The following is a 22,214-nucleotide window of genomic DNA, read 5'->3' as shown; positions in this document are numbered from 1 at the left end:
CGGGGTATCCCAGGTTTTTTTAGTGGGGGCGGGCACATGTTGATCTGTGCAAGTGGCTTCAAAAGGGTATGAACTGAGGAGACAGTCTCCAGAGAAGATGAGGCCAGATGGACATGTGAGGGGATGTGTGGGAGAATGGGTGGTGATGTCCCTTAAGCTGGCAGTGAGTGAGATGCCAGTGAATGTTTGATGGGCTTGAGTATGAGAGTTTAGAGTGATGAGATGGTAACATTAACCTGGCGGCACAGATGAGATAATTCATCCTCTATCTGCATTGGATGGTCAACCTCTTCTGGGCAGCATTGGCACTGATCACCTCTGCCATTATCTACCAAGGTAGAGTGGTAATGTTGCTGCCCCTCCTGCGGCCAGAGCTTGGGTAGAGGACATCACAGCGGCCTCCACCACGTCCAAAGGGCGCTTGAGGGCTGCAGTCTTCTTGCCTTTTGGGGAAATGTCTTCTTTGCTGCAGTCCTGGGTTGGAATCACTGAGTATGGGCTGTATTTTAAATGTGGTGCCTGGCATGATGAAACGGCAAGGTGATAGTGTGGCGGGCAAATGAGAGCCGGCCCACCATGGAAATGGAGTGTTTTCCAGGAATGCATAAGTAATACGGTGGGTTTGGGATGATACAGCGTGAAAACCTGCCAAGATGGCCAGGGGGTCAAACATCGTTTTACCCACCCGCTACCGCACTTCATGCAAATCTGGGGCGATTCCGCCTGAGATGTTAAACCAAAGTCCTGTCTGCCCTCCTAGATGAACACAAAAATCCCATGGTACGATTTGAAGAAGAGCAGGGGTGTTATCTGCTGTGTACTAAAGCAATATTTATCCCATTGGTATCAGATAGTCGTTTGGTAGTACAGAACTTGAGTATTGCTGAAAAAAGGAACTTTTTTTGTTGAAGTTTTTCATCTTACACTCATTAGGACACTTCACAAGAAAATACCAATGTCGAGGGAAACAACATATTTTACTGTATAAGAGAGTGCTGATTCGTTAGCAAGCAGATTCTGATTGATAGACGCGTTGCGATGGAGAATGCACCAGTTAACTGATGACTGACAGTTAATCGCCAAGCATTGTTTGAAACTTTGATTAGTCAAGACATTGCTCTTGGGAATGAACCAACGAATGGCTGTCACATTTTATTTAGCTGAAACAGGCGCAATCCTGTACAGGTTCTTTCTAAATGCAAAGAACAGGGCCCTTTGGATTAATATATGCAGCTTCCAGTACACGAAATGAGCCATACTGCGAGCTCAATTGATAATCTTAAAGTGGTTATCAGAGTAGTTCTTAGCATACTGAGGATTATTTAATGAATGTTGTCCAATTACAGAATCACATCTAATTTTGGACACAGTGTTTTGAGTTTTGCAAGTATGGGCTGTACGATCTGTACCCTGTCCATTATGAACAGCGGCTGGGACATGCTGTTTGATACGGTCCGCCAGTCTTGGGACGTACGGCCTATGTACCTAGCATCACACTGACATTGAAATTCATACACCACACTACTCATTTGTGTGATAGGCAGAATATCTTTTTGGTTTGACGACAGCACCCTGTTAGTGGTGAATACCACTCGTTTGCTACTGTATAGTAACAGTGTGAAACAGCTAGCTTCACCTGTTGCTCAAATTTTTGAGATACCTTGCCCTTCCAAGGTAATCTGAGGTAGACTGGGCACTTTTCAGGGCCGAAAGTAATGGCCTTGTGCCCGTTCATGAGTTTGCGTGGTATACAGAGCAAAATGATCTGATCAGGGTAGCCATTGTCCTGTTGCGCCCTATTTCAGCATCAATCTTGCATGGTGAGCAAATGACTCGGGCCCTATTTACAAGGTTGCAAATAAGACCAATCTTATAGCGTGTGGAACTGTAATAATCCCAATGCATGTATTGACCAGTGAAGGTAGGCTTGCTGTAGACTGTGGTGGAGAACCCTCTGGAAGATTTCTCAACTAGTACATCAAGGAAGGGGAGTTCATTTGACTGCTCGATTTCAAAGGTGAATTTGAGCGCAGGATGGAGCCCATTAAGACATGCAAGGAAATTATTACATGTAGCTGTGGATTTAAATATAGCAAACGTATCATCCACATATCAGAAATGTGGAAGAGGTAGAAGGTTAGGTGTCATGCCATCGAAGACACGTTTCTCATGGAACCCAACAAAGATGTTTGCAAGAGCTGGTCCTAGAGGGGATCCCATGGCAACATCACCTATTTGGGCATACATGGTGTCATTAAAACTGAACTCAATTGCGTGAGTTGCCGCGTTCATAAGCTCAATGAACACTGGTTCACGCAATGGTGGCGGGTCTAGATCGCCACGATATAGTGCTGCAGTGCAAATATCTATGGTTTCCTTAGGTGGAACATTGATGAATAGCTAGCAATGTCCAATGAGCACATGGACACAGCATCGCTATTGATATGCAAGTCCTGTACGGTCTTCGCAAATGTGAAGGAATCCTTCACCGTGTACATGGGAAACTTGTTCAAAACTGGTTGTAACAATTTAACCAACCATTTGGCCAATTCATGCTGTGCAGAACCGGTCACAGATAAGAAAGGGCATAAAGGGACATCACTTTTGTGTGTCTTGGGCAGCCCATACATACGCGGGCATAGCGAGCACTGAGGATGAACCCTGTCATATATCATGCAGCAGCTCATAGTTCTTACACAAGTCCAACAAGCATTTTCTTAGCTTGCTTTTGAGCAAGGCTGTCCGGTCATGTTGAGTGGCAGATCCAATCGTTACAAATTTGGACCCATCATTAAGAATGGCGTGCATTTTGTTAATATAGTCATACTTATTAAGGATGACTATTCTCATCCCTTTGTAAGATTTACTGGTGTGTATATCCGGTTTGATCTTAAGGCCTCGCAACACTAAGACATTCGTGTTGCATGTGAAAATCGGACAGGTCGTTCGGAATCCTGCAATATACGTGGCTAGATCAGCTAGATGCGCTTTCAAGGATTCAATGTCTTCAGTGGTTGCTGGTTTGGGGCGAGATAGTTGGCAGTAGAGGAGTTCCAACTCAGAAAATACCTCCTCCCGTTTGATTTGAGATGAAGGCACACCAAAATTGAAACCATGCACAAAAACAAACTCCTTGCCTTCTGAGATTACATGGTCAGAGAGATTTGTTGCGTGTTTAGTGGCATCATTAATTGCGTTGCCAAACTGTTTCCACTTACGTCAGTTTATGGTGCAGACGTGTTTCAAATTGATACTGTTTATAGTGTGTTCATCTACTGAAGCAATACAGCGGCATAAACGGATCAAATTGAAAAATTAAAGAAATTTGTGCCCCTCAGACTAAGCGCAGTGTGAGGCACAGCGTAAATTAGTAACCCTATTACCAATCTGTTCAATTTCATCTCGTATAAACAGTTGCTCAATCGTGGGACTGTGTCTTACTTTAGCATTATTGATATGAAATGAAAACTGGCACAACCTTGTGTTCTTTGCAGACAGAAGGAACATGTACACACATTGCGCCTGTTTCAGCTAAACAAAATGAGTGACAGGCATTCAATGGTTTATTCCCCAGGGCAATGTCTTTACCAATCAGAGACAAGCTGTCTGGTTTAAATTTCAAACAATGCTTGGCAGTAAACTGTCATTCACCATTAACTGGTGCATTTTCATGGTAATACCTCTATCAGTCAAAGACCACTTGCCAACCAATCAGCACTCTCTTCTCAGACAGTATAAATATGTTGTTTCTCCCTGACATTGGTATTTTCCTGCGAATTGTTCTGATGAGTGCAAGACGAAAAGTCTCCTTTTTTCACCATTAGTATTGCTGAAACAGATTATCTGGCCCTTATCTCATTGCTGTTTGTGGGATCTTGCTGTGCACAAATTAGCTGCCACATTTCCTGCATTACAACAGTGACTACACTTCAAATGTATTTCATTTGTTGTAAAAAAACTTTGGGAAGTCTTGAGGTTGTGTGAGGCACTATATAAATGCAAGTTCATTTTTTCTTTATCAAATGGAAACGTAATCATTATTGCAACAAAAGAGAGCCACAACACCATGCATCGCTTTGTGTGCAGGTATAGCACATAATTTGTTGTGACACCTATCCGGATTTTACCTAATGACATATTTTATAGTGCAATTGAAGTGATTGTGCCCTCAAGTGATGCACATTGGGATTTACTCGGCTATATCCTGTATTATTCGCCCATTTCCTCTACCTATGCTATTTCTGAATTATTTCCATTGGTTTCATCATTTTATTAACCTAGTATCCACTTCAATTCAAACTCCAACACCCCTTGAATGATAGGCCCACTATCAGTGATAAATATTACAGACAAGGATCAATGTTTGTGGTTATTATCATGGAAATGCTAGGATGATGCTCAGCATGGAAAACTATAATTATTGCGAGAGATTTGAAATACTGGGAGCAGGATTTTCGGGTCGGCGAGCGGGGGGTGGGGCCCGCTCGCCAATGCGTAAAATGATGCGCGGTGACGTCGAGCATGCGTCCCGACATCACCGCACATCATTTAGATTTCCAGTTTGGCGGGTGCGCAGCCAACTTGGCTGTGTGCCTACCGAACTGTCAAAGGTCTATTAACGCCTGTTAAAAACTAATTAAAATAGTTAAATAAGCTCAGTTAAAAGAGCCCAAGCGGCCTTCACATTTTTCATGGAACCTCCTCCACAGACGGGATGAGGTTTCATGAAGTTTTTTATAAATTAAATAAAGTTTATCATTATTGTCCCTTGACATGTCCCAACTCATGTGACACTGTCACATGAGGGGACATGTCTTAAAATATTTTCTTTCCTTTATTTAGCTCTTAAAAACTTTAACTAAGGTGGAATGGAGTGCAGGCCCTGACTCAGGGAACCCCCCTCCCGCCCACACAGGGAGCGCTCAGCTTAATTGGCCTGCCCACGTAAAATGATGGCATGGACCCGATCGGGGGTGCCGAGCGGGTTTGCGCCCGCCCCCACACAAGCCCGCTGATGGGGGGATAATTCTGCCCTGGGATTATTTTGACTGGTGCAGAGACCATTGCATATCAAGGAAAACGTGCATAAGTATTGATGCAGAGGAAGAGCTTTGAGGAGAGAGTGGGACAGTGAGATTAATTTTGAACTTTTCCAGTAAAGAACCTGTACTCATAAAATGGGTTGATGGACACCCCTCTCAGTCCCTGCTGTACCAGGTCTTTTTCCAAAGCAGTCAGGGAAAGGCAAAATGGCTGCACCTTCAATAAACGGTAAAATAAAAAAATCCTTAGTATTGAATTTTCTCAATGCCAAGTCCATGAAAGATCAGTGAGTCTGCCTGCTTTCATCCATCAACAAAGCCTGAAAGCTTCTCACATTCAGCGCATTAGGCAGACGTGACAGATTTCAGTGTAAGCTCTGCAGGTTTTCTCTCACAGTCTAAACAGCCTGAATTCTGTTAAAAGTAGCAATCATTGTGATGTCATGTGCTTTAAATAACATTTTCCTCTGACTGTGAAGGGTGTATATGCACCTAATCCTTTTAATCAACCATATATCCTGCCTGGTGAGGTAAGGTCAGCAGATCTGATCACTGCTCCATTTGTGAGTCTCGTGGGGCATTAATGCACTGACTTGACTGTGAGTGTCTTTTCTTTCTTACCCTCCATTATCATATTCACCAGACTGCAGACAGTGGAAGGTCAGGATCACCACTTTACTTGATGACCTTGGCTGGAATAGAATCAGCCAGGGAAAGTCACAGGAACGGATGATAAAAGGATATTGAGAGTGAATAGCAAGTTAAAAAGCCAATCTGATGCCAGATGTTTGATTTTAAGCCCATGGTTAGAATAGCCAGTGTGGAACATTAGGAGGTGGGTTTCATTCTTCACCATTCTTGCAGTATGCAAGCAAACACGACATGTAATGTGTGCACAGCAATGACTCACACACAAATGTGATAAATAACCAGTTAACCTATTTGTAACTGACAAGGAAATGTTATTTGGGATCTTTTATGACAATCCGAATCAAACAGGCAGTTTACTATCTTATCCAAAATATGGCCCCTCCAACAATGTGCGACGAATATCTAGTTCATGGTTCATGTTAATATTTTAGAGGTAATTTTTACTTCTGGAAAGATTAAAGTTGTGAAGGTAAGGTAGCTAAAATGCTGGGCTTTAGAGATTGCCAGAATACCTAAAGGAAAATGGCAGTTCAGAAGGCCACCCATGTTTGTTTAATAGAGTCAGAATAGAAGAGATAGAGCTATAAAAAAACAGGTGGGCTTAATTAGCTGGAGACATGGCGGCTACACACTTGCAAAGAAGTGCAGTCCAGAGAGATGTTTTGTTTTGGGAGTTGGAGCTAAATTTGTTTAAAAACATTCAGTGAACCCTGAAATCTACATCACCATGGAGATGGGTGGAGCTTAAAAAGGTTCCCTGTTTTCAATTTGTCTCTGTGTTTGCTGGGAGAGGGGTGTTAGTTGCAGTTTTGGACCTCGTGGTTTGCAGCTCACAGAGAAGCCCTGAGAACTGTTAGCAGGCTCCAGGCAGTTAGGGTTCAGCGAAGTCCTGTGGAGCTGAGAAGGTGGTGGAAGGTTACTGGTTCTATGCTGGAGAGGGTTAGGAATCAGAAGAAGCTCGTTGAGGCAGTCTGAGCCAGAGCGGTTTCAAGGGAATTCAGAGGCTAGATCTTTGAAAGTGAAATTTATCATGAGGGAGGCAAAATTTTAACAAGGCTTTGTGACTCACAGTGGTCACTGACATCTGGGTAAGTTGCTGAGAAATCCATCAGATCTGTCTTGGTCGCATCTGCCATTTAATGTGCGGTGTGGTGTGTTTGACCATAGTTTGCCTGTTAATTTATATTTACCTCATGTTAATTCTGAATGTTAGAATATAAGATAGCTATTGTAGATTGTTTTACTTTTCTGACTTCATCTGGTAAGGTTTATTTTGTTTGTTTAAAACCATGGAACTTGTGACTTTATTCTCCTGGTGGGTAACTGGGATTTCAGACTTTGTCTACTGTAAACAAAAAGTTACTGGTCCATAACCGGATTGTAACATTAATTGGGAACTTGTACGGGATTTGAACCTGGGACCTCTTGCCGCTCAGTACTACACTGAACTGTTGGCCGAGATTATATCCTTAGGTCACAGAGTACGGCTCAAACCCATAACACTGACAGAAAAGTGGCTGTGTTACCAACTGATCTGACCTGACACCTATGTAAGAGGTGACATTAAACCAATCAACAGTAACATGAGAAAACCATGTGAACTAAGAAAAGAGGGAGTAGTCTAAACATGGACTGCACCAAGTAGAACCATTTGGGACCTATTCAGGTCCAGTATTGGAAGGGGTTGTTGAGAACAGGACCAGCAAGTCATGCAACTTACAATAAAAAAGACTCAGTATGATCATCAGTGAAGATTAGACCAACATGAGTGAACTCGGATAGGTAAGCAGACATAATAACCTGGATTTTGCAGTCCTTGGCAAAGCAAAGGCAATCTAACAATCTCTGTGGCAGAAATTTCCTCTTTGCCTGTGGCTGTTTAAATCTGGCACCAAATTGAAAGAATGTCTTGGTGCACAGCAGCATTAATGTCAGTAAGCTGCTAGGCAACCAATCAAATTGAAGTGTTCACACACAGTAAACTAGGAAGTTAGAAACACTTAAAACCTTTCACTTTTAATTTAGTGAAGTAAGTATATGAATATATTAAGTTAGAAGCTGAAATAAAGAGAAATAGACTTGAAGAAAAAGAAACAAACTTTTTAAAATATGTGGAATTTTTAATCATTGTGGAGAAATTTGAAATTCCTCAAATATGAAATTAGTTAGTTTTTCAGGGCCAGTGAGGGCGTTTATGAGTAATTCTGAACTTAGTACAATGGTAAAAACTTTTGGTTTTTAAAGTGAGACTAACAGTATTAAAGTGGAAGATTTAATCATTCATGATTGCAATGGAGATCGGAGTCTGTGGGAACCTCCATAGCACATTTTATGAAAGGGCATAGACCTCGCTGACAGCAGTTTCTGGATTTCCACATTATTCTACAGATGTGTGGACTCCCTCCCAGAGTTGCTGTCAGTTTCAGTGAATAATGACGCTGAACCCTGACAGTTTCACTATCATTGCCACGGCCAAGTCCAAGCTATTGTGGGTGCAGAAGGGTAAACATCATAAAGAGAAAAGGCAAGGAATAATATGTGCAGTGGGGAGATGACGATCCCACTCCCCTTACTTCCCTTATAAAATTAGGTTTTATGTTGGCTGGTCTGATGGCTATCACATGTATATGCTGAAGATTCTCTAAAGCAAACTACTGAGATACCTGCTTGAGGAATATTGTCCCTTTGTCTGGCATATAACACGCATTCTCACCCTGTAGGGTCACTACACTTACCACACGTAACCAAACTCAAAAGCCTGAGGACAGGTTGGTCAGGCTTAGGAACCCCAATGTATGTATTTTTTCTTTATTCTTTCTTGGGATTTCGGCATCGCTGGCAAGGCCAGCATGTTGCCCATCCCTAATTGCCCTTGAACTAAATGGTTTTCTAGGCTATTGCAGAGGCAGTTAAGAATCAACCACATTGCTGTGGGTCTGGAGTCACATGTAGGCCAGGCAAGGATGGCAGGTTTCCTTCCCTAAAGGGCTTTAATGAGCCAGATGCGTTTTTACAACTATCAATATTAGTTGTCATGGTCACCATTAATGAAACTAGATTTACATTCCAGATTTATTAATTGAATTTAAATTCCACCAGCTGCAATGGTTGGATTTGAACCCATGTCCTATTAGCTTGGGCCGCTGGATCGCTAGTTCAATGACATTGCCATTATGCCACCGTCTTCCCAAAATGCTGTGATAGTGCTGACACTTAACAAGCTGAAACCATGCAGCCATTCTATTCATTAACTTGTAGGGTTTCCTAGCGCCAATGACAAGAATGCCATGTCCCAGCGACTGGAATCATTAATGATCAGGAACATTATTCTATCATTGACTGCAGACCCTTGTTGCTTCAGGAGGTAGACTACTAAATCTCACGTAGAATATTAAATTGGTTCTAATCTCAACCATCAGGTGTTTTAACTTGGATCATTCTCAACTCTCTCTTAATTTCCCATTTCCCATAGTTGGTGTGTGGGCGTTTGACAGGTGTGTGGACGTTTGACAGGTGTGGTTTTGAAACTTTGCTAGGAGGACGTTTGACAGGTGTGGTTTTGAAACTTTGCTAGGAGGAAGACATTACAGAGTTAGAGAGGGGTGAGGATTTTGAGGAATTTAAATTTAAGGCATTGAGAGACCAAGAGGCAATGAATGTCAGTGGCGACAAGGATGATGGGCGAATGTGATGTGGTGTGGGTTGGGATACGGCTACCAAGTTTTGGATGATCTGGAGTTAGTGAGGATGGGAGGGCAGCCAGAAGAACATTGGAATAATCATGTGTGTAGGTGACAAAGGTAATGGCAAGCAGTTCACTGGCAGCAGAACCAAAGCAGACGTAGAGGTGGGAAGAATTACAGAGGTGGGTCTTTGCAATGGAGAGGATATGCAGCTGAAAGCTCAGGTTGAATACGATGGCAAGGTTGTGAGCAGTCCGCTAATGCCTGAGACAAATGTCAGGTTGGAAAATGGAGTGGGAGGTGAGGGAGTATGGAATTCTTGTTTGTTTGTATAATTGCCCTGAAAATCATACCTTCCTACAAAGTCATCCCATGTGATTCAAAGCTTCAGTGCTTCCCCATCAGCTACACGATAGATGTGAAGCTGCTTCAGTAAGGTGATTTATGTAGGACAGCTGGTGATGTGCCACCTACCTTGATGTTTAGATATCCAAATACAATGAAGGATTTGTGCTGAGAATCTCAGCTTACTTTTTAAAAAAAATATTTGGCTGCCATTTATTGCCTGAAGAGGATAGTTGTGGATTTCTTGTTTTTGCTAAAAATGCATCTTACAATTTTGTCCTGGATCTTGCCCAATGAGATGGGATGAGATGATGGCGAGAGAAAGAAACCATTCTGCATTTATTTAACGAGCTACGTTTTCAATGCTGTAATTGTTTCTTTCGTTCTTGCTTTTGCAGGGACGTTGCACTCGGGAAAACTGCAAATATCTCCACCCACCCCCACACTTGAAAACACAGCTGGAGATCAATGGACGGAACAACCTAATCCAGCAGAAGACTGCAGCAGCCATGCTCGCACAGCAGATGCAATTCATGCTGCCAGGCACACAGCTGCAGCCAATGGTAAGCGCTGGCTTCATAACGTAACCTCTCTATCACCATGACCGCCCATTTGCACCTCTGTAATATCACCCATCTCTGCCCCAGCCTCAGCTCGCCTGCTGCTGAAACCCCCATCCATGCCTTTGCTCCCTCTAGATAAGACTATTTCAATACTCTCCTAGCCGCCTTCCATTCTTCCACCCTCCATAAACTTGAGTTCATCCAAAACTCTCTGCCTGTGTCTTAACTTGCATTCACACATCACCTCTGTGCTTGCTGAGCTGTCTGGCAATGCCTTGATTTGAAAATTCTCATCCTCATTTTCAAACCCTTCCATTATCCCTATCTCTGTAACTTCCTGCAACCCTTTTGGTAGGAAGAATAAGAAGGTCACATGTCACATGGAAAACAAGAATCCAAATGAGGCAAAGGAGGAAAGGTGTCTGGGGGTACAAATAGACAAATCACTAAATATTGTGACGCAGATTAATAAGGTCATTTAAAAAAGCAAAGGGAATTGTAGGGTTTATTTCTGAAAAGCAGAGAAGTTACCTTAAACATAAATCGAATCTTGATGAGAGGTCAGTTGGAGTATTGTGTATAGTCCTGGTCTTCATATCATAAAATGACATAGGGACACTGGAGAAAATGCAAAAGGGATTCACAAGAATGAGGTAAATTGGTTGTAGTTTAGCAAAGCAAATTGACCATGTGCCCTTTAATATGCTCAACACTACTATTTGCATATCCTGAATATCAGTCTCAAGGCACACCAGCGAACCTTTGGCCAATTATCATTCTTCATTTTATGTTTTTATAGTACTCAGATATTTTTACAATTTTCCATTGTTTCCCTAACCAGATGATTGCTACACCTCAAAAGTACTTAATTGGCTTTAAAGCACTTTGGAAATTCCTGAGTGCGTAAAAGGCACTATTTAATTGCAAGTTCCCTCTTTTTTCTTTCCTTCTGGTTGTAAAGCTGGCATTTTCCAGTAATCTTTATTGAAAAGCATTACTACAAATTTCCTACAAGGCAGATTAGTTTTTAAAGGCATGTGATTCCCATGATCAGTGTGAATGTGACACATTGGATCTTCTGGGCAACCTAGATTTGTTGTGGAGGTGAGGGAACTTCAGGACATTTTTCGCTCCTGGGTCAGGTGCGCAGAGGTGGAAGAATTCCCAGCTCCATAAATCAAACCTTTAAAAATGGCTTTCCTGGACATTGGATTTTCAGTCCAGGGGCTGGTGGGTGGGTTAGGTGGTGGTGGTGGTGGTGGTGGGGGGGGGTTTGGGTGGTACGGGGGGTGGGTGATGGTGGTGTGGGCTGGATTAGGATGCCAGGTGCAGAGGCGGGCTGGGTGGAACGCCTGCCTTAGGGCTCTGACACTGTCCAAAGTTTAAAAATAAGGATTAAAACACACACTGCCCATGCCCCATCCATGCCAACCCATGCCAACCATGCCCCCATCCGCCCCCATATCCCATTATATCCTTCATGCCAACCTATGCACTGTACCCACCCTTCATGGCCCTTATTCCCTCCATGCCAACCTACACCCCTGTAACTATCCCCGTGGGCACTCATGCCCTTCGTGCGAACCTAATTAATCCAGTAATGGAAGCCTGAATTAAAAGCAAAAAAAAATACTGTAAAAACTCTGCAGCTCTGGCAGCATCTGTGGAAAGAGAAACAGAGGCCGGAATCTTCCAGCACCACCCCCCCGCGGCGGTTTCCCCTGAGGTGGGGCCGGTGAGCCATTGAAATCTCCGTTCACGTCGGCAGGACTGGAAGATCCCGCCGGCATGAGGGGATGGACAATTCCAGCCAGAGTTAACGTTTCAAGTCATATAGACTCAAAACGTTAACTCTGTTTCTCTCTCCACAGATGCTGCCAGGCCTGCTGAGTTTTTCCAGCATTTTTTGTTTTTATTTTTAGATTTCCAGCATCCGCAGTATTTTGCTTTCATATCACTAATGGAAGCGCTCAGGCTTATGTCAACAGACAGAGTGAACTAGCCAGCAATCATTTTTAAAACACTCCAGATATTTTTTTCAAAGGTATAAAGGACAGCTTGACAGCTCCCTTTGACAGGTGCTTCTGACAGTTTTGACTGTTGATTTTGACAGATTTGTTAACAGTTCCAGTGAGCTTGACATTAATGAGTTTCTGCAGCTGTTACACACATTTATGCCTACTTTTACAATTCCCAAAGGACTCCTGACCTACCCCAAAGATGTTCCAGAACCAGATCCAAAAGTGTACTTTATCTCTTTAAAGGGTTACCCAAACAAATCCAGAAAGTTCAGACCTGTTCTTACCTGGTCTAAGCACACTTCAGGTTTCACACTCCTGGCCTACCAAAATCACACTTCAGTGGAGGCAGCTGATGATTTAAATAGCCAGCTGAGTTAAATAATAGAGGGGCTTTCCCTCGTGATGAAAATCTGGGTCTCCATTTGCTTTCTTACCACAGCTTGACAGGAGAACTCAGGAATTGTAGCCTTCAAGGTCTTAAAATGTAAATATAATAATTATTCCTAGGTTTGGGAGGTTCTCAATGAGGTCCTTTGGGAACAGTAGCATCTTAAACTGGTTTAAACAGAAAATATTTGATGCTCCACCATTTAGACATGAAACATGGACACTGTTTTGGCTGAAAATCCCTTAAATGAGAGTTGGACCTGTTTATGGCTGGGCCACAGATCAACAGGTAGGTACAGTATGGCATTATTCAGGGAAAGAGGGCTCTTGGACTAGTTTTGATTACTTACTGGGGGCTGGGAAAGGAATTTTTCAGAGTTTTGTCTCTAATTGGTCAGGAATTTTAGCTGCATTTTCTACCCCTCCCAGGTGATCACATATGATGGAATTGTCTGTATTGTGATGCATAAGACATCACAACTGTATGGGAGAGGCTGGATTGGCCAGTTGGTCTTTTCATTTCTGTCATTGTTTGTATATCCATATGTAAAATAAGAATGATATTCTAATGTGCTATCAATATGATTTCTTTTCACCTTTATCCACAGACGACATTTCCTGTTACTCCATCTTTAGCAACAAATCATACAATGGGTCTTAATCCCTACCTGAGTCACATGACCCATGGGATGGGATTGGTTCCAACAGAACTGCTACCAAACACACCTGTCCTGGTGTCAGGGAATCCCACTGTTACAGTCCAAGGAAACACAGCTTCACAGAAACTAATACGAACAGACAAATTGGAGGTATCAGCGTTTATATACATGTGTATGTGTTTCATCTATATGTGCAATAGAGGGAATAGCTTCCTTTTTATACACTTATTATAACTATATGTGTACAATATATTAACATTTTTTTGTCTCTGTGCACATTTTGTTAACATCTCCCATTATATGTTCCTCTATCATTATTTATAGTGTAAATTATAAAAATTATACATATGCTAACATATTGATAATGTTACTGGATTAGTAATTCAGAGGCATGATCCAAAAATGAGCTCAAATCCCACCATGGCAGTTGGGGAATTTAAATTCAGTTAATTACGTAAACTGGAATAAAAATCTAGCATTAATAATGGTGACCATGAAACTACCAGATTGTTGTGAAAACCCATCTGGTTCACTAGTGTCCTTTAGGGACGGAAATCTGCCGTCCTTACCTGGTCTGGCCTACATGTGACTCCAGACCCACAGTAATGTTGTTGGCTCTTAACTGCCCTCTGAAATGGTGTAGCAAGCCACTTAGTTGGCTCAAGGGCAATTAGGGATGGACAATAAAGGCTGGCCTTATGAAATAATAATTTAAAAATGCCTATGTAAAACTGTAAAGCTATAGTTATACCCTCCTGCCATCAGAGGCCACAATGAATCAAGAATTTTACAGAGAGGCACCCGTTCCACTACCATATTTTTGCAGGAAGTCGTGTGTGAAATCCCATTTATTCACGGTTTGTACCACATTTCCAATGCAGGAACAGGAGGAGTCCTGAGGAAAAAGCTGGCCATAGTGTGACATTTTTACATAGCCAGTTCCATTATAAGCATGGGTAAAGGAATCAGTTACATCATTGTTATAATGAAGATATTATACATAACTTTATTATTATATGAATTATGTCAGTAGGCATTGGTTCAATTATACCCTAACCTCCAACCCCAATTCACCTAAGGGTCTTGACTTTTCATGTGCAATCCTATAGGAGGCTGACTAGCATGATAAATACTTAGTCAGGCATGGTACTTGAGAAAACAGAGTGATATGTGAAACCACTGGAGCCAAGAAACCTCTAAGATTGTTATACTACATCAGAGTGACTGGGTTAGGTTCATACCAGCAAGTGTCCTCAAGACAAATGCCTAATCTCTCCCTGGTGAACAGTATCAAATAGAGCTGGGCATTCCCACATGGGAGGGAGAGGTCCATTACTAAGCAACATTGGGACAAACAGCCTCCTGTATCCTGGTGGGAGGGGATGGTGCTGGAGACATTAAAAGGCAGAGAAAGTTCCTCCAAATGTCCTAGAATGAGTGGTTCAGGGGAGCTGAAACTGACCTGTCTGGTGATCTTTCCTGAAAGATCAATATCTTATCAATTAGTGTTAACAGAAGCAGGGTGATGTAGAGTGCTTGCAGGTTCAGCTAATGTAGAAGCAGGATCTCAGTCCTTGTTTTTTATGTTTTGCACTGGAGAAACAAGGCACTCCTGAAGATTCATCCAACATGCAGCTGCACACAGGTCCGAAGGCCTGATGTTTGATCCCCAGTCAACGTTGGGTTAACTGATCTCGACCAATCCAGCGACAGAGGAGCCTTAAGATCTACCTTGGTGCCTATCAGTCAGGTTCTCCTGCTCCTGTTAGTCAGCCAGTCCTCTCTGTGAGAGGTCACAACATCAACATGCCGGACATCAACGCTGATGACCATGGTGGAACAGCCAGATGATTGTCCTATGATGAGAGGCTCAATAAATTGGGTCTATACTCCATGAAGTTTAGAATGAGATGTTTAGAAGAGTGAGATAATCTCATTGAACATACAAGATTCTGAAGGGGTTTGACAGGGTAGGTACTGGGAGGCTGCTTTCCCTATCTGGAAAACCTAGAACACATGAACACAATCTCAGGATAAGGGGCCGATCATTTAGGACTAAGATGAGGAGAAACTTCTTCACTCAAACGGTTGTGAATCTTTGGGATTCTCTACCCCAGAGGGTTGTGAATGCGCCATCACTGAATATATTTATGGCTTAGATGGACAGATTTTTAGTCTCAAAGGAATCAACAGTTCTGGGAAGTGGGCAGGAAAGTGGAGTTGAGGCAGATGATCATCCATAATCATATTGAATGGTGGAGCAGGCTCGATGTGCTGTGTGGTCTCCTCCTGCTCCTATTTCTTATGTTCTTATAATTTTTGCTAATGGCATCGGGGTAACAGAATTTCTGGTAGACATGGTGGGATAATAACCCAGCAAGAGCTGAAAACTTCTAAAAGGAAAAGGGTTGACCAGAAAGTTAATTTACAGACAAAAGCTGCAGTGTGTCACAATTGTTTATTTTGAAGGTACTTCCTCTTTATTGCCTTTCTGTGCCATCGTTAATTGAGGGAACATATAGTCAACCTCCTCCCGGGAATTGGACAAAGATCAATCTGTGACCTGTGGTCAGAGAGAACTGCCCAAGATGAATCACTATCCACTACTCATTTGGTCTCTGTTCACGAGCATCTGGTCTCCTCCTCATAACAGCGTAACTCAGATCAGGCATTTTTCACATCGGTCATTCAGGTTATCCCAAACTCCCACTCTGAGTCACGACACTCCCCAAAGTTGATACTTTCTCCAGTTTTTTTGCTGAATGAAGGTCGGAGGTGAATAAACTCATCATTGAAAACAAAATATGTCAAGCAGAGATTGATCTCAGCAGAATGTGTTTGAATACTCTGAACTAACTTTAATGAAAAGGCCAGTGTGCACTTCCTGTCTGCAACACCTTACTTCCTAATGTCACATTTCTGTCACACTTTTGTGTGTTGACTTTTCTCATTAAAAATTCCAATGTCTATATTTGTAATTGACCCCACCTATGTGAACTTGCTATATATCAAAATCTTGAGTGTATGCATTACACTTCAGATATCGTACTTTAGGAATATTGGAACAGGAGGAGGTTATTCAGTCCCACAAGCTTGCTCTCCCACTCAGTTAGATCACAGCCCATCTGTACTTCAACTGCATTTACCCACCTTTGTTCTATGTCCCTTGATACCTTTATTTAAAAAAGAATTATTGATCTCAGTCTTGAAAGCCCCAATTGTTTTCTGGCACCCACAGCCTTTTAAGGGAGAGAATTCCAAATTTCCACTACAATTTGTGTAAGATAAAAAGCTTCCCAATTCCACACCAGAATGGCCGAGCTTGAAGTTTGTTTGTGCCTGCTTGATTTTGATTACCCCACCGGACGAAATAATTTCTCCATATCGACCCTATCAAATCCATAACTTTTTAAACTTAATACCTTATTGACAAAATATTTTTTTTTAAATGAGATAGGCACACAGGTATTTCAAATTGAGGTGAGTTACCAGTTATTTATTGCTGGGAAGGGAAGTTTGGAAATTGACCTGCAGTCTGAAATTTTACAATTTCCCAAATCTGCCAACTTCCTGCCTATTTACAGCAATCAAACTTTGTGACCTAAAGAGATGGGCCAGTTGAAAAACACAGTTCCACGGTCGCAACAGAACCATGTGTCAAACAACACTCTAGGAGACCACAGCACAAAACCCAAGCTGATGCTCCAGTGTAGTGCTGAGGGAGATGTCCTTCCTGTCTTTCAGACAAGATGTAAACCAATGTCCTCTCTGTTATAATTTGCCTTTGAGGAATAGCAGCATCCCATCACTAGAAGTGAAGTGTGTCATGTGATCCAGTCCCAGTTTCGCTTTGGCCTGTGAGCAGAAAACAGCACACACAGCTCTGCTGCTGATGCCTTCAAAGCTTTACTGTGCAGTCACCACGCTGCAATTTCAACATTCCCCGATGCTGCGAAGGCTTCATTGCGGTCTCACCAGGACTTTGAGGGTTGTTTCATGCCCTGTAGCATGATCTAAGGCTGTTCACCATGTCATACCTGTACATAATCTTGCTGCCAGGTGGTTTTACCACTGCTGTGCACCATGTTGTGTTTTGGTAATGATACAAAAGCACCCGTCACTCATAAGGGATTGGGTAAACATGTTGTGGGCTCATTTATTTAGAGTAGGCACATAAGAATAAATATACAAAGGCAGAAATCTTGAGGATATCAGCAGCAGAGCTGTGTGTGCTGTTCTGCTCACAAGCCAAAGTGAAACTGAGACTGGATCACATGACACACTTCCATTCTACTGATGGCATGCTGCTATCTCTTAAAGGCATACTACAACACTCTCTAACCACTCAGATGTAAAAGATCCCATGGCACTATTTTGAAGAGCCCTGATGAATATTTGTCCCTCAATCACCACCTCTATAAAAATTATCTGGTCATTATCACATTGTGGTTTGTGGGAGTTTGCTATGTGTAAATTGGCTGCTACGTTTCCTATGTTACAACAGTGACCAAAAGTACTTAACTGGCTGTAAAGCACCTTGGGACATCCTGAGGTTGCAAAAGGCACTATAAAAATGCAAGTCTTTCTTTTTCTTTCTGTTACATTGCATAATGTTATGATTATAAAAGAGCATATCACTGGACTTATCAGGAGCAGTGTCACAGGACATATCCGCGAGTGGAATAAAACTTGATGAGCTGACTCCTTTACCTCTCTGCAAGAAATGGATTATGCAGCAACTGTGTGACATTGCAGTTTTAATTATAATGCAATGCTCTGCTTCAGTTCTGTCTTTTATTTTTAATTTGTTACAAGTGAAGGAAAGCCAGTGGACCCAAGAAGCTGGCTGCTAACGACTGCTTCCATTAGGTTTGCAGGGAGTTTCAGCGTGGAAATTGCACTCGGGGTGAAAATGATTGCCGCTACGCACACCCCCTCGAAATGGCAATGATCGATTCGAATGAAAACACTGTCACAGTTTGCATGGATTATATCAAGGGTCGCTGCTCACGGGAGAAGTGCAAGTACTTTCACCCGCCCGCACATCTGCAAGCCAAAATAAAGGCCGCTCAGCACCAGGTGAATCAGACTGCAGCTGCTGCCATGGTAGGTATACTGAGTAGAGAGGGCCTTATCTTTTTAATCCCAGGATGATGTCTGTGTTTAAAATTCCACGGACTAATTAAAATAACTAATAACCTACACTATCCTTGTGCTCAGTACACTGATTGTGCCCAAAGTGTGTCCGAAAGGGTGGATCTTTTTCAACCACAGCATATAGCCACATGGCTTACAATTTACAGCTGGCAGCGTTAGCCGGGTGAAGGAGGGGCACACCCGGTGAGTGAATATATGTCATCAGCAGCCATTAAAATGTGAAACAATTTTTTGCTCCATTAGAGAGAACTAAGCCTAGAAGATTCTGTGGATCTGGGAAACCTGACAGCCTGCCTCACGCCAGACGCTGGGGTGGAAAGGGCTTGAGCCTGTTTTGGCTGAACACCTGGACTTTTGTGAGAGATCCACCCAGTTCAGCAGGGAGGAAGGGAGGGAGGAGGGGTGTTACTACATCACTGTGCCATCGATAACCAGGGGGAAACAGGTCTTTGGCAGGTAGTGGGCCTCACGTCAGCTACGCTCAGGCTTGTGTTATAATAGCATGCCCTCTTTGAGGAGCAAGCCTATGGAATTCTGGCCACCCCTTCAATTCCACCTCTATTTGTGATGCCCACACGAGAGGTAGCTGGACAGTAGAACTGACCCACTTCCACGTGAAGGGCCCGTTCACATGTGAAATGCCCCCCTCCCTTTTGCTGAAAAATGAGAAGCATCAAACTCCACTTACCCGCACCTTCTTGGGCCTTTAGATTTGGAAAATTGTGCATGTCACCCCGTTGTGTAAGAAAGGTAAGAGAAGAAAACCAGGGAATTATAGACCAATTAGCCTAACGTCTGTTGTCGGGAAATTATTATAACTTATCATTAATGATAGGGGTGACTGGACACCATGATAATTTTCAGCTGATTGGGGGAGGGCTAGATGTTGTTCTTTGGCTGAAGGTGTAGAATGTTGGTTTTCGATGGAGAGGGTTTTTGGCCCACTTGCATCATCCTTTTACAGCGGTCGAGAAGCTTTTCTCCATGGGATTATGGGGAGAACACTGTTAAAATAACAACCCAAGGAGGTGTGTCCCATTCATTCAGATTAGATGCTGATAAAGCTCTTAAGGACTTTTTTTTAAATTCGCCTTGGTGGTGAAGTGTATCAATCATAAAGCTACTCTGCACCCAAAGTGTTTATGAATATATATATATTGCATTTTAGCTTTCTTTTAATAAAAAAGTTAGTTTTCCATTTAGTGATTACAAACATTGATGTGACACTCACTTGCAAAGCGAGCAAGGGTGTCTGTTTGTAATTGTGTAGCTGAACAAATAACAGTAGTAAACACCTTTTGTTATGCATGCTTGTTCTTTTGTAATATGTTGTATAATGCATTCAGATTGTTTTTTCTCCCCCCCTCTTCACCTACCCATAATGCATTGCTGCCCCTATGACGCACCTCTGCTTGCTGTTTATGTTAATGCGCTTGAACCCCATTGGCCCATTGCCATCCATGTGCTCGCTGCCTGCTAATTAAGACTCAGCCAGCTGTCAGATCAATGAAGCGACCCCTCGAGGCAACCTTTGACCTGGTACTTGCACCTTTCACCTTCTTGCTTTGCATGTAGCTTTTTTAATTTTGTAAATATAATGTTAGTTAGACTGCATGAGTGCTTTTCATTTGTTTGGTACCATAATTAACCCTTAGGACACTGCCATTGCATATTGACCTGCTTGGAATGTACTTTGGTGGTGCCAATTAGCGTTTTGCCATCTCCTAAGGGTTTGGCATAGCAACAAGAGATACAGCCACAGTGAAACCTGTTTCTACAGCCTTATGGATGCAGTAAAACATATTTGTGAACACTTATGGCAAGCTACTGCACTCCATAATGCCAGAGTGCACTGTTATATTTATTCCCTTCTGGGCTGATGCAGCACAAAACAAAAATCTTCTGAGATACAAGTTGAAGTGGTCTCCGGGTGATTGAGAGAGAGCACAGAGAATAAAGAAAATTCTGATCCGGGAGCTAAAGCTGCATTTAAAACAGGTTTGACAGTATTGAAGTGATTTTGGCAATAAGGGTGGAATCCTGTTACTTATATTCATTCATGCAACAGCCCAGTCACTGCCTTAATAAATAAAATTGACAGATAACCATCTAAAATCCCAGTATTGCAAAGTAATGCATTAGCACTACTGCACTGCCTGATAGGGTGGTGGAAGTAGATTCAATTGTAACTTTCAAAAGAGAATTGGATAAACATTTGAAAGGGGGATAAAAAATTACAGGGTTATGGGGAAAGGGCAGGAAGTGGGATTAATTGGATAGCTGGTATGGGTTTCTAGGGGTCCTTCTGTGCTGTGTGATTCTACTGAGCAGTCTTCTGAAACACCAAACAACCCTAAATATCAAGAAATGTTCAAACTCTCACTATAGGGTGGAATATTTATTGTAGAATTTCACATGCTGCTTGTGTGTCTATAATCACACAAAAAGGCAGCTAGCAGGAAGAAGGAGTGACATTTACCAATCTGAATTCCACAACTCTAACCACCAGATATCCATTATGCTACAGTTAACAGGACAAGTTAAATAGAGGCATCTTTCTTCATGTACCTCAGCTGCCACTGTGCCACAATCACTTGTGCTATTTGAGCAAGCCAGCTGCAGTTTCTCATTCTCTGGGTGCTGCAGTTTACAGCAAACATTTATGTTGTCGCTTTACTTGCTTCTTTCTGCATGTAGTCATGTGCAGGGTTCCCGTTAAAGTGAAACTTGAATTTAATTTAATTTCATTTGACTTTCTGAGGGTGTTAACATTTACAGGGCTATCAATCATGAATTAATATAATAAAACAATGTCAGTATGTTAAGGAGGGGTGGGGGTGGTAATGGTGGAAATAAACTTATAATCTATAAACATTTTGTACTAAATTGAAACAAAATGCAAGCAGATTGTTCATATATGTTTAATGCAGGACAATATAGTGAAGTGAAGAATTTTTTAAAAATCCCTTTTGTAAAATGAGCCTTGAGACTTTTTAAGTCCCCAGGATTTTCTAAAATCCTAGCGAGAACCCTGGCTATGTAGTCTGTATTTATTATATTGCGTGTGTTTTAGATCTTCAGAGCATTAAGTCACTAAGTTGCAAATGCATTGTTTTTCTTCTCATTTCATCGCTGTTAATATGCAGCCTGTCTGAACTCTCACTTTAAGCTTGATAATCAATGTCCTGCGTTTAAAGTCAAACACTGTTAACTGGCCGTGCAGCTCAACCTTTAACTCTCAAAAGGCTTTTGTACTGCCTCTCATGCTTCTTGCACTTGTATACTGTTCACAACGCCTTGCAGCTATAGTCTGCTTCAACTGCTGCCTTGCTTTAGCTATTACTAGTCGCAGGAGAATGGCAGACCGTGTGTGTGCGCGTGTGTGTGTGCGTGTGTGTGTTTGTGTTTGTGTGTGTGCGTGTGCGTGTACATGTGTATGCATATTACTTGGTGCATGCATCATTTATTTTCTACTTGTCTTAATGAATCCCTCATCCGTAGGCCCTCCAGCCTGGTGCCCTCCAACCTTTACCAAAGAGGCCAGCACTTGAAAAAACCAATGGTGCCACCACAGTGTTTAACCCCAGTGTTTTCCACTACCAACAGGCTCTAGCTAATATGCAGCTGCAACAACCAACATTCATCCCAACAGGTTAGTCCATTATCACTCGTGCTTATCATGCACTCTTTCATTGGAAGCCACTGC

At 42.3% G+C, this 22,214-nt stretch overlaps 1 protein-coding gene across 6 annotated transcripts in view; it reads left to right on the top strand.

Annotated features, from left to right (window-relative positions):
- LOC144683682 (muscleblind-like protein 3) overlaps positions 1-22,214 on the top strand; it is a 264,924-nt gene that overhangs the window by 201,627 nt on the left and 41,083 nt on the right. For 5 of the 6 annotated variants that reach the window (XR_013577316.1, XR_013577315.1, XM_078546944.1 and 2 more), the window contains 4 exons: positions 10,120-10,284; positions 13,301-13,501; positions 18,221-18,457; positions 22,010-22,160. Coding sequence is in view for 4 of the 6 variants with exons in the window: in XM_078546944.1 (XP_078403070.1) it covers positions 10,120-10,284; positions 13,301-13,501; positions 18,221-18,457; positions 22,010-22,160 (754 nt within the window). In the remaining 2 variants the exon portion in view is untranslated. Of the gene's footprint in view, positions 1-10,119; positions 10,285-13,300; positions 13,502-18,220; positions 18,458-19,993; positions 20,048-22,009; positions 22,161-22,214 lie in introns of all 6 variants that reach the window. The other variant, XM_078546942.1, reaches the window with a different exon arrangement.

This window comes from Cetorhinus maximus, chromosome 8, assembly GCF_964194155.1.
Source record: "Cetorhinus maximus chromosome 8, sCetMax3.hap1.1, whole genome shotgun sequence".
NCBI classification, from domain to species: Eukaryota; Metazoa; Chordata; class Chondrichthyes; order Lamniformes; family Cetorhinidae; genus Cetorhinus; species Cetorhinus maximus.
This window is presented reverse-complemented; position numbering and strand designations above follow the sequence as displayed.